Here is a 13,845-nt window from a genome sequence, read left to right on the forward strand (position 1 = left end):
ATTTGTTATTTCAAACAACCCCTGTAAACTTTTTCGTTTTTATTTTATTTTGGCTAATTTTGTTTGCTATTTCATTTGTCACTTTCGGGTCTCTAAAAATATATGATTTGAAAAACTGTAATTGTATTATAATGTGACCCCAAATAAAGAATAAAAAAAATATATATATACAAACTCAGAGGGGATTTCCTTGCCCTTCAAATATTTCCAATTCCATAACGAATATTGTAAAATTGGATATGCAGATGGACATCTGTTTTTAGAGCTATATATTGTTTTGCTTATAGTCTTGCTCTTACTAACATAAATAAAGTCAAAACTATTTAGGATCTAGTAGGCTATTGCTGTAGAAGAGGTCTACCTGGTGTGTCCACTGCCTCACCTCGTCACCTCCTAAAATAAATGCCCCATGATTCAGATGACTTTAAGGTCACACTGCAGTCAACATCCCTATTGATTGTGAATTAAAGCAAAGTGTATTTGCCTTCTCTCAGCAGCCTACTGTCTCCTATCCTGTCTCTAGGCTATTTATGATCCGGGCTTGCGCACTGAGCGCCTCCATTGTCTGGCCAGCAGCAGCAGAAGCAGCGGCGGCGGAGCGGAGAGCAGCGGAGGGCCGATGTGAGCGCAGGGGAGCGGCTTCACTGTGACCCGATCCCCGCGAGAAAAAGCGACAGCTGTTCGGACAACACCGGACAGACATCACGGACCAGACGTCATTGTTTTTTTTTTCAAAGGCAGACTGTCGTCGGTCAGACAGGCAGCAACAGTTGTCACGATGTCTGAGATCAGATGAGGCGGGAGCAGAGGAGCGAACACTGCGGCGCTGCTGTGCTCCCGGCCGGGCGGGATAAACGTGTTGCTGCCGCGTCCCGCCTGCGATGATACCGCCGTGCTAACCACCTGGGACAGCGAGGGAGTGAGCTGTAACATCGTTGTGTCATTCAGGACTATCGGCTTCACTCGGCTCCTCAGACATCCCCCGGTTGTGTCTGCGGGTGAGCTGAATCCAGACTTCGGGGCGGGCTCATGTTCCGCTCGGCAGCGGAGCGGGCTGTTGCGTCTGCAGAGAGTCAGAGCTGACGAGCCTGCTGCCGAGACACAAGGACAGACAGACAGACAGACAGACAGACAGACAGACAGACAGACAGCAGGCCGAGAGACAGACAGGAGCGAGGGGAGGGGGGCGACAGCCTGTTTCGGCTCTCTCGACCCTGTGCGGATCGAGCCGAGCCCCCTCCTGTTTCCGAACAGAACCCACCTATTTCCTGCTTTGGATGGGAGGAAAGCAAAGCACGGCGGGCCGGCCCCGGGGTGCTTTCCCCGGTGTCTCTACAGATGACAGCGCAGTGCCACCCTCGGCCCACTTCGGCCACTACCGGCCTAGCGGCCCCATGGGCCTACGCAGTCGCTCGGTGAGCTCCGTGGCCGGGATGGGCATCGACCACAGCCCCGCCATGCCCTTCGGCTTCTACACCCCCAGAGGGACAGACTCGGACAGAGCCGTGGGGGGGTCAAGGGGCACTACCGCCGCCCTCCACGGTACCGGCTACCAGGACACTGGGGGAGGGCACCACACGGAGGGGGTGCTCTATCTGGGTTCCCGGGGGTCGCTGGCTGACACCTTGCCCCTGCACATCGCGCCCCGCTGGTTCAGCGCGCACAGCGGTAAGCGTGAGCTCTGCACACACGCACGCGCACACACGCATACTTTTAGTGACGCTGGAGGATTAATCATCGCAGAAATCCTCACACAAATCACTCCGACACCTTGACTCACGCACACCTTCTTTACCTGCGGGAGGAAGGACACCTTTGCAGTGTCATTAAATTGCATGGCTGTGTAGAGAAGTTCAGACCAGTCTGAGGATGCTAAGAGAGAGAGAAACACAGCAGATTTACAATTTGTTTTAGCTTTAGGCCTAAATATAAGCAGACCCTTGTAACAACATATGTTTCCCTCAGGTTCCTGCCCTGTTTTTGGAAATAATTCAGCTTCTTAACACTTTATATTTGACTTGCTCTGAATCTGAATTCTAAACATTCTTTTAAAAAAACACACACAATGTTGATAAATTCTGGTCCACCACTCAGAGAAAAGTTGTTAAAGGTAATTAGATACATTGAGGGAAACTATAGGCCTATGTCGTTTGCATGTATGGGAAATTGGATTTAGCGATCATTGCATTGCAGGTCTTGTCACGCTGCACTTTCTGCATAGGTCACTCCTTGTGCGAAATGACACTAATACGCCTGTTGCCAAATCTGGCTGAGTCAATTAGCCCGGCGATAAGAGAGGAGAACGGGAGGAGGGGAAACAAGGAAAGATAAGGGATGGAGGAAGGTGAGGCAGGGAAGGAAAAGGAAGGAGGGAAGGAGGGAGAGGATAAAGGGTTTGGGGGCGTTCATGCTTATCATCGGCTTAGCACTCACTTTACAACCTGTACACACAAACTCTTATAGACACATCGATAACAACATGGCAACAACTGGTTTCCTTTCAGAAACACTCAGTGATCACTTTTTTTTAAGGAGGATTATACACACACACACACACACACACCCACCCACACACCCACTCACACACACCCACACACACACACCACACACACACAGCACACGCACACACACACCACACACACACACACACACACCACACACACACACACACACACACACACACACACACACACACACACACACACACACACACACACACACACACACACACACACACACACAGCATAGCAAGGTCCCCAGGCTCTCATTACCAAAGCCCTGCCCGACTCACAGCAGGAGAAAAATAGAAAGTTGGACATCAACATCTCAGCTGTTTTCCCCTGACTACATCATAGTCATAGCGACCCTGATGACTTCATATCAGTGGGAGGAGAGCAGGAAAGGTGGTGGGGATCAACTAAAGCTCGAAAAAATTGTGCAAGCTGACAAAAGAGAGGCCTGTATGAAATTGGTAATGTACAAATGCAGCAATAAATCAAATTGTGTGTGGTGGAATTGTGGGAAAGTGGACCATTTTCTTTTTTCCTAAGGGTGTGGTCAGCAGCTAGCTTGTTGGGGCTAAAGAGGTGAGGCTACTGGCCGCCACATTGCAGGAAGTCATCGCATATGTTAATATTGTTTGCCAGCTCATAGAGTGTTATAGTGAAGGCAAACATGTTGAGTACACCAACGTTTTAAGTTAGAAAAAGTATGGGTCCCAAGCACACAGAAACTGGAGGATGCTAACTTGCATTAAAAGTTGCATTACAGACAAAAGTTGCATGTGCAGACAATAGCTGAAAATGACTTGGCCAATTTGGAACATTTTAGAGTGATTTCGGACGATATTGTGGATGTTGAGTCAATTTCTGACATTTTCAGGAACAAAAATGGCTGATTTAGATTTTGACGTTTGAATATTTTAGGGGACTCAAAATGTGATTTTGTATTCCTAAAAATGTCAGAAATTGATTTAACATCCTCAATATACCTCAAATATCGGACCAAAATTGTCCATGCATTTGTGTATATATTGTCTGCATTGCTAATGAATGTTAATGAATGCAACTCATGCTAATTGTGCAAATTGCCCAACAGTTAGCATCCTGTAGTTTCTATGTGCTGGGGACCCGTACTATACATTTCTAACATAAAACCTTGGGTCACTCAACATGTTTGTGTTCACTCGGCTGGCAACTAGACTATAATGGAGGCATGCACGTTTATTTAAAAAACTGATGTGGATTTTGGCGCTGGAGGCTTGTTGGTGATGGATGCCTCACACCTCAGCCAGGAAAGATCACATACAACCGATAGACAGCCCATCAGGATGAGTAACACGTGTTGGGTCGAGAACTTGACCATCTGAGATGTGACTGACAATACTCTTCCTGTGTCAGTCAACATCGGCGCATTCAAACTGTTATTCTTTTTTTTAGTATTGGAATGTGTGCAGTCAAGGGTGGAGGCAAATAACCCGATAAACGAAATTATCAGACAGAGGCTGCTCAGACCAAAATGTCAAATATGTAATGCTCTAATAAAAAGACTGATGCTCTTATAAAGCAGTTCTGCCCCTTTTCATCCTCAGACCTCTGCTCCAACCGGGTTAACATGACCTTTCCTTCCAGCAGAAAGGTTACTCTCTCAGGGGGTTTCTGGAGGTGAATGAGATCTTTTCTGGAAACCTGCGATGTTTAAAAAAAATCAAGGATTAGTATTTATTTTAGAGAAACCACTGTGGCCAACGAAACTCATCCTAGTTCAATTTTAGCTGTAGCAAGTGCCTTGAACCTGCATTATTTCAAAGGCCAGCAGGGGGCGACTAATTGCAAAAAGAACTCAGGTTGAATAGAAGTCTATGAGAGAGTTACCCTATACCTCCCACTTGACTTAAACATTGTGCACATCATCTGCTTTAATCGCTATATATTCCTGAATTCAGCATGATGTTCATTTTGTACATGATGTTCCATTTAGTAGCCCCGATTTAAAGACGATAAAGCTTTTAAGCGAGGCTTCTATGTGATTGACAGATCGGTACCGCAGGCCAGGGTTGTCCAGTTTAGGTCTTGTTCTTGTTTTTGTATAAGAACATATTGCCCTTTTTAAAAAAGTGTGTCTATACACTGTAAAAGTTAACTGTGACATTTTGCTTGAGAAGAAATATCTTGTTTAGCTCTCGGTTGTACTTAACTCTTCTTTGTTGAAAAAACAAATAAGATGGAGACTGCCAACAACCACGACAGCTGTTTTTATGTGAGGTGTTTTCTTGCCTTTGCATTCGATTGGGTCATAGAATGTTCGGATGTTGCAGAAGACAAGGAAGATTCAGGAAAGATTCATTTATTGACCTATTAACAAAATGATGCGAGGCTGCAGGTGAATGATGGTATGATATTTTACTTAAGTCATACAACAGTTTCCACTCAAATGAAAACCAGAAGGTATTGTTGATTATTGTTAACTACATGATTTAGTTCAAACCTGGTAAATGATATCTGATTGATAAACTATTTTTTTCCAAAGACTGTCTTACTTTAAGTAAGGGAGATAAATAATGCATTCAGGGAATATGTGTTGTTATGAAATGTACACAGTATAATGTTTATCTCTAAAAACAAAGTGAATCCATTAATATCCATGAGGACCAAGGCTGGATTACAAAGAGTATCCCACTCCACAGACCAGCCTCACTATCATATGTGTCACATGAGTTGCCCTTTTGTAATTTAACATTTGTTAGGCATTATGCACCACCAAAAAGCAGCCACCACTGGTATGGCCTGTCAATAACATGGTACTATGTAGTTTGAATACTTGTTCTTTTCAAGTTTGCTGTGTAGTGTTACTGACATACAAAAAGTTCATAATTTCTTATGACAGGAATGTTGCTGCTCCAGCATGTCACAGGTAATGGGCCATGTTTACCAGAATCCATGTTGAGAAAAAGGTATTTTTTTAAATGACGAGTGCGTGTCATTAGACCTTGACCATCAAATTCTATCATCACAAAGCAGTTGCTGATAATTTAAGGAGAGACTATGGTTGACATGTAGTCACACACACACACACACACACACACACACACACACACACACACACACACACACACACACTTATCAGTCTTAGATGGATTCTCAGAAGACACTTGACGCTGCTGTTCTGAAAACACTTTAGCCTCTCTATGTAATGGCTGTTAATCAGACAGGCCGCAGGTGCCTCTCACACTGTTTGCCCTTGGGACGTTGGTGTGTGTGTGTGTTTACAAAACTCAAAATTATCTTCCCATGGAAGAAAAACATAAAAACAGATTGTTGCTTTTTAAATATCAAGACAAAGGCCAGTGGTGATACATAAATATGTGTGTGTGTGTTAACGGTCATCCACTCAGAGATGCATTTAGAAGGTTAATGTTAATCACAACATAAACCAGTAAGAATCCTGCAATTGCGTTTGTAATGTAGCCTCACATGGCCTCACCTTGATCCTTGCTTCCTCTCTCACTCACACACACACACACACACACACACACACACACACACACACACACACACACACACACACACACACACACACACACACACACACACACACACACACACACACACACACACACACACACACACACACACACACACACACACACACACACACACACACACACACACACACACGCCTTTGGTGTCACACATTTTTTCAGGGCACAAAGGCCATTGAGGGAAACATTTGGATTTGGAGCTTACGAATAAATAACTTCACTTTCTGATAAGAAAAACACACAAATCACTTTTTTAATATCAATAATGTCAAGCATTATATCATCATATAGGCCTCCTTAGTATTACCGTATATCAAATTAAATACACTACTTTGAATAATTAGTGTTTGGTATTTTTTACATCTACTACTTCTCCTATTCACAAATCGAAAATCAAATCAAAAAATCTAAAATGATATTAATATGTAACAAATATATTCCATTTCAGAGCAGAAGAAACAGAAAGTGTGTGTGTGTGTGTGTGTGTGAGAGTCTCTTTAATCAACTCCTCACAGCTCCTCATATCTGTTCAGAAACTAGACAAAAGTTAAACATGTACAAACCACAGACTGTCTGTGTCGTGGCGAATACAGTCGCTGCTTTAATTCTGTCTTTAGGACGTGGTTGTGAGTTTGGACGGAGCAGACACAGGTTAGTTTAGCCTGATCTGATCGAATGGAGATCGCTCCATTCAGAGAACACGCATTTTAAAAGTGTTTCGCCTGCCGTCTTGTCTGCACACTTGTCAAAGCATGGTTTTTACTAACCGTTATCAGTATTTTCGTTATTATTAACCTATATTTACATGGATATAAGCCCCGCCCCCTCTCCAGCGCATCCTGTTTGAATGACAGGAGTAAACACAGCTGAAAGCTGCGGTGAACCTTCAGCGGTTAGAGCGATGAGTATATTCGCATCGCGTCCGTTGTGAACGCAGCATAATGCAGTTCAGAAACCACTGTACTGACGCTTTTAAAGCAACTTCGAGATTTTAACAGTATCGGCCCGTTCACACAGCGGCGTGCGTTGACGCTTCACCATTCACTTTGAATGGGGTGACGTCACTTTGCACCGAACTGCATCGTGGGAAGCGACGCGGAGCGTTGCTGGCGTGGCTCACTGCAAAAGTTGAGCAATGTTCAACTTTTGACGCCTCGGCAGAAGCGTCAGCCAATCGAATCATATGCCAGTACAAGCTCTAGCCAATCAAACCGCTGCTTGTGTGTCAGGGGCGGGAGATTCATGTGATTGGTTGTTGGTCGAGTTTCAGACACGCCTGCTGGCAAGCGCCAACGCACGCTGCTGTGTGGACGGGCCGTATGAGGGGCACACATGCCATGGTGGCCGTAGGACCTACAATTATTTTCGGGGCTTCACGGCCAGACCGAGGCCGCCGGTGAAAATCCTACCCTGACACACACACATACCATGTATACATCACTTCAGGGGACATTACATTGACTTACATGCATCTCCTGGAGACTTATCCTAACCTTAACCATAACCAACACATGCCTAACCCTAACCCTTAACCTTACCCTAAACCAAGTCTTCACCCTAAAATTAATGATGCCCCTCATGGGGACCTCCATTTTGTCCCCATAAGTGAGGCGAGTCCCCACACGTGACTGTGAAAACAGATGTAGGTCCCCACAAGTATAGTAATGCTAGGCCACACACACACACACACACACACCACAACACAACACAAACACAGACACACACAGTCAGGTTGCCTCCTCCTCTCATCCATCTTCCGTCCGGTGCAGGTAGAGGTCAAACCATCCTTGCCGGGGCGCATTAAATGGCTGCGGCTTGTCGAGGTTGAGGATTTAGCTTTAATTCTTGTTTTTACTACAGCTTTATTTTGGGTCCTGTCTCTATCACACTATATCTCTGCTGAGATACCATACCACTGCCTCTGTGTGAATCAGACCTGTCAGGGAGGAAGAGCAGTCCAATGACAGTAGCATCATGGCTAGAGTTCATGAGCTTACTCAAAAAGTTTTTTTTCAAGATTCAAGGCTTTTATTGACATTCGTACATAGCTACAGTGTAGTTATGTCGATGAAAATCTTAGGTCCCAGGCTCCTCAAACAGTGCAACACAACAAAACAGATACAATAGTGCAAATACATACAATAAAATAGAATAGAATAGAAGTAGTGCCATAAGACTCTATATACAAGTGATACATAATTTGTAAGTTGCAAAAAGGTGAATGTTATGGAAGTTCTTAGTTCAGGTGTTTAATAGTCTTATGGCCTGTGGGATAACATTTTCCCTGAGTCTGGTGGTTTTAGTCCGGATGCTACGGTAACGCCTGCCAGACGGCAGCAGACTGAACAGTTTGTGGCTGGGGTGATGGGGGTCTTTGATAATCCTGAGGGCTTTCTTCCTGAGCCGCTGGGAGTAGATGTCCTCCATGGATGGCAGCTCCGTCCTGGTGATGTGCTGTGCAGTTTTAACCACCCTCTGTAGAGCCTTACGGTTGAGGGCGGTGCAGCTGCCGTACCAGGCCGTGATGCAGCCAGTCAGGATCCTCTCTACGGTGCACCTGTAGAAGGTCAGGATCCTCTCTACGGTGCACCTGTAGAAGGTCAGGATCCTCTCTACGGTGCACCTGTAGAAGGTCAGGATCCTCTCTACGGTGCACCTGTAGAAGGTCAGGATGCTCTCTACGGTGCACCTGTAGAAGGTCAGGATCCTCTCTATGGTGCACCTGTAGAAGGTCAGGATCCTCTCTATGGTGCACCTGTAGAAGGTCAGGATGCTCTCTATGGTGCACCTGTAGAAGGTCAGGATCCTCTGATATGGTGCTCCTGTAGAAGGTCAGGATACTCTCTATGGTGCTCCTGTAGAAGGTCAGGATCCTCTCTATGGTGCTCCTGTAGAAGGTCAGGATACTCTCTATGGTGCACCTGTAGAAGGTCAGGATGCTCTCTATGGTGCACCTGTAGAAGGTCAGGATCCTCTGTATGGTGCACCTGTAAAAGGTCAGGATGCTCTCTATGGTGCTCCTGTAGAAGGTCAGGATCCTCTCTATGGTGCACCTGTAGAAGTTGCAGAGTATCCTGGAGTCCATGTTGAACCTCCTCAGCCTGCGGAGGAAGAAGAGCCACTGTCTAGCTTTTTTGGTGATGGTGTTGGTGTGAAGAGTCCATGTCAGGTCCTCAGTGATGAGTCCATGTCAGGTCCTCAGTGATGTGGACACTGAAGAACCTGAAGCTGCTGACTCTCTCCACCGTAGTCCCATTGATGGTGATGGTGGCGCGACCCTCTCTCTGCTGCTTCCTGTAATCCACAATCAGCTCCTTGGTTTTGCTGACGTGGAGATGGTTGTTATCCTGGCACCAAGATGTCAGGTTTCCGACCTCCTCTCTGTACGCCGCCTCGTCTCCGTTGGTGATCTGTTTGCATTAGCAAGCATCGCTAGCACTCAGAGCTAAGCTGTACTGGAGGGTGGCGTGTGGTGTAGTGGACTGTGCGTTGGTGTTCGGATCAGGGTTGCACAGGTTCAAACCCCACTGCAGTCAGCATGTCGTTGTGTCCCTGAGACACTTCACCCGAAATTGCTCCTGTGGGGATTAGCCACACTATTGAGTATGTAAGTCGCTTTGGATAAAAGCGTATAACAAGTGACAAGTAATGGAGAGAATATGTGTAAAAAAGCAGAATATAAAAAGGAACTCACCTTGTGGTATAACCGGCAAGAGAATAAGCATTCGAGCTCCATAATGAAATAATCCTTGAGGTGGTTTTGGCGTTTCATCCCCGCAGCATTTAGACAGTATCTGCCGGGTCCGCATGAGCAGGCATAAGCTCCGCCCCTTCTTTTTTCTTTTATTTTCAATTTCTTTTTTTTAAAGCTTTATACCCCGAATCATCGCTTTAGTCACAGGGGTAAATTAGAGGGATATGAGGCATGGCTAAAACGGGGGATCTGTTTGGTATTTTGAGCAAAACACTTCATAGACATGTTTTTTATATATTTGTATATATCTGAGACCTATGCTATTGCCTAAAAATAGCACGATAGGTGACCTTTAATGTAAAGGTTTGCTGTCATTTTAATCTTTAAACGTTTTATGAAGTTATTGGCCAGTTCCCTTCTCTTTTATCTATTTTATTTGGTTCTGAAAACATCAACACATTTACAAAGACATAACACGTGTGCATTTCTGTAGAGAGACCAAATTGGGCGAAGAGATTGACAATGAGACCTGAGCGAGCATAAAAGTGTGCATAAATGTTAATTCACCTCCGGCCACACACTGAAAATATTCAAAACAGAGCATCGGCTCTACTACTGCAAAGAGAAACTACACTAGTTTCTCTCTGAAGCGTCCCCACTCCTCTTTAACAGATGTAACGGGACAGACAGGACACTGTCACATTCCCATAAAACATGTTGTAAATGCTCACTCTGTTTCCACCTCACCTAGAGAACCAGAACATTAGTGATGGATCAGGTGTTCCGTTACAGAGGTAGGGATGGTTCTTACTGACGTCCAGTGGTCTACAGTTGGTGCATTAGATGAAGCTTTTGACGATTCCTCCGCTTTCTTTGTTTTTTTACTGCCATGGGATTAATGGTAATCATCCGCGATGGAATTACAGGAGAAACTTGGGATCAAACTTAAAGGGGCCCTCCTATACTCATGTACAGGTTCATAACAGTATTTAGTGCAGGGGTCTCCAACACGTCGATCACGAGCTACCGGTAGCTCGCAAGCCCTCAATAAGTAGCTCGCCAAACAAATCCAAAATGTAAAAGATATAAACCAAAAAAAAGGAAAGGTAATTAAAATAATCTACCCTATGCATGAACGAAACCTACATCATAGCGAACTCTATCTACTTACTACAACTCTATATCTATCTAACACCCCCCCACCCCCCACAATGAATATCGACCAATCACGTTCTTGCTTAATTTGCGGGACCAGCGTTGCAGTCGGGAAGAAAAGCAATGTGGCACCTCACCACTTCATAAGGAGTTTGACCGTGATTTCCCTTCTGGCAGAATCTACACAACACATCAGCCCCATTGAACAGCCTAGTCGTGCCAGCCTATACAGCACATGAGGGGCAGTTTTACTCTGTGTGTTGCAACTTGCATATATATTTATTGCACTTGATGCACACACACGCATGGCGTAATTTCCACTGGGGACAGGGGAGACATGTCCCCCCCACTTTTCGAAATCCCGTTTGCGTCCCCCACTTTACAAATATGTTTATTATTATTGTTCTATAGGACAGTAACACAAAATACAGTTTACAAGGGGAGTGATTAGTAAAATATGCATAAATAAAAAGAAGGAATACTAACTATAGGTAACATAAGATAAGAATACAAATGTTTAAATGATTTGTTATTGGTTGTGATCATATTCTAAAGATGTTTGGATTATTGAAAAGTATACAGCTCCCTTTCATCTGAGTGTTGAGAGCTGTATCCATACATTCATGTTGTGCTCAAAGTGCACCAGATTGATGCTTTTCACTTAAACATTTAGACTAGAGGAGGTGAGGCCCCCCCTAGAGGAGGTGAGGTCCCCCCCCTAGAGGAGGTGAGGTCCCTCCCTAGAGGATGTGAGGTCCCCCCCTAGAGGAGGTGAGGTCCCCCCCTAGAGGAGGTGAGGTCCCCCCCCTAGAGGAGGTGAGGTCCCCCCCCTAGAGGAGGTGAGGTCCCCCCCTAGAGGATGTGAGGTCCACCCCCAAATAAAGCAGGTTAAAATAATTAAATTGCATACATGTTCTTTTAGTAAACACTGCAAACGGGTCCCACAGACCCAAACAGCACACAGAGGTTAAAGGTCAGCATATAATAATGTTACAATGTGATAAATATATACACTGCAAAAAAAAAAAGAAAAAAAGAAAAAAGAGGAGCTCACAACTTGTTTTATTTGTTGAAAGTAGCTCTCATCCGAAAAAGGTTGGAGACCCCTGATTTAGTGCCTCGACATGTCTCCGTGCTTTAATGTCATACTGCCTGTGCTGCAGCACCTCTTTTCACCCTCTGTCTGAAACCAGAGCTCAGTCTGCTCTGATTGGTTAGCTGACCGACTCGGTTGTGATTGGTCAACCGCTAAGAGATGTCCCGCCTCTTGGCCTATCACGTACAATGTGTTGGAGTGCTAGCCAATAGAAGCGTGGATGTTATAGTGATGTCACTACATTACTGAAGTAAACAAAGGAGTCCAATGGAGGCGTTTCATAAAATAAAGAAATATTTGTTTAGGTTTTTTTTTTTTTTTGCGACATTAACACGTTAAAGTTGACAGCTTTAATAAAGTATATATATACAGTATATCTGCTGTATGTCCTACTGGATGAGCGTAAGGACAAACATCCCAGTTCCCTTTGCTACAGACAGAATGATTAAAGGTCTTTGGCCTGAAATAACTCTCTGCTGCTCCTCCTCTGCCTGAATCATCAGGTTCAGGACTTGGAGGAATAAAGGGAACCATCCTATCAGATACAGATTATTGACATGTCAGGGCAAAAATCATTACAGGGCTTCCTTAAGCACAGATCCTCACACACACACACACACACACACACACACACACACACACACACACACACACACACACACACACACACACACACACACACACACACACACACATACACACACACACACACACACACACACTGCTGCAGCACACAAAAACAAATAAAAACACGGCGTCAGAGCGGCTGAACACACACCGTCGTGTTGTGGCTGGATTTCACTTTGAAAAAGAAGGATCGGGGGAACATCTGTGAACTGGTTTCGGGATTCAAGAATATAGGTCAGCACTGCAATTTATTTCAGTGTCCTCTGCCTCTCTCTCTCTCTCTCTCTCTCTCTCACTCTCACACACACACACACACACACACTCCTCATCTCTCTCCTCCCTTAACTCGGTGCACATACAGACGAGGCATATGAGGACACACACACACACACATCCTGCATACACACAAGGGCAGAAAGAGAGAATGGGGAATGAAGGAGAGACAGTGAGATGGGTTTTTGTTGCTGTGACAACCACACAGCCGCCCATCACTGCTGTTTTTCGAGACAGATACGCACAAGCCCTCACACAAAAACACACCAAACACACACTCCCCTCACCTTTGCAAATGTCGCCTCAACCTCACTATTCCCTCCTCGGCTGACTTATGTCGCACACACAAATGTTATTTACACACGCACTTGCAGAAGAAGAAGAAGCAGGGAATGAGGTCAGGAAGAAAAGAGAGGGAGGGAGAGAAAGAGGCTGACAGTCTGGAGAAGATTTTTGTTTCCACTCTTTGGACCTTATTTAAAAGGTATACAGTGCATCAAAGGTTGCATTTGTCTTGAGGCTGCATGTCGAGAAATATGTACTGTAATTGCGACGGGCTGACCAATAACGTGCAGCGAAGGTCGCCGTGGTAGCTGTTGCTATGGACAGCGCCTGAATGTCGTCACTGCAAAACCTCTGACTTGGGCAGCTGCATTCAAACCGGCCAAATAGCTTTTGAACTGACAGATATGTGGTCATATTACAGAGAAAGACCCTCATCAAGCTTATTCAAAGCATGCATTTCCCAGCAAACCCAACAAGGAAGGAGCCCACACTTGCTGCATAAGATCATTCATATTCATTCAACCTTTTATAAGGAGGCTCGACAACACTGGAACGAGTCAAATTCATATCAAGTTTTGTATATTTACCTAGACTGCAAAAGCTTGCTGCTTAATTTACTCTCCACCCTTCTTCTTCTTCTTCTTCTTCTTCTTCTTCTTCTTCTTCTTCTTCTTT

The 13,845-nt window shown here is 44.8% G+C and overlaps 1 protein-coding gene across 1 annotated transcript in view; it reads left to right on the forward strand.

Moving 5' to 3' along the window:
• The first annotated feature begins 561 nt into the window (after positions 1 to 561).
• znrf1 (zinc and ring finger 1) overlaps positions 562 to 13,845 on the forward strand; it is a 138,531-nt gene continuing 125,247 nt past the window's right edge. The window contains exon 1 of the mRNA XM_034195737.1: positions 562 to 1,668. Coding sequence (XP_034051628.1) covers positions 1,278 to 1,668 — 391 coding nt within the window. The 5' untranslated portion in view covers positions 562 to 1,277. The remainder of the gene's footprint in view (positions 1,669 to 13,845) is intronic.

This window comes from Gymnodraco acuticeps, unplaced genomic scaffold, assembly GCF_902827175.1.
Source record: "Gymnodraco acuticeps unplaced genomic scaffold, fGymAcu1.1, whole genome shotgun sequence".
Taxonomy (NCBI): domain Eukaryota; kingdom Metazoa; phylum Chordata; class Actinopteri; order Perciformes; family Bathydraconidae; genus Gymnodraco; species Gymnodraco acuticeps.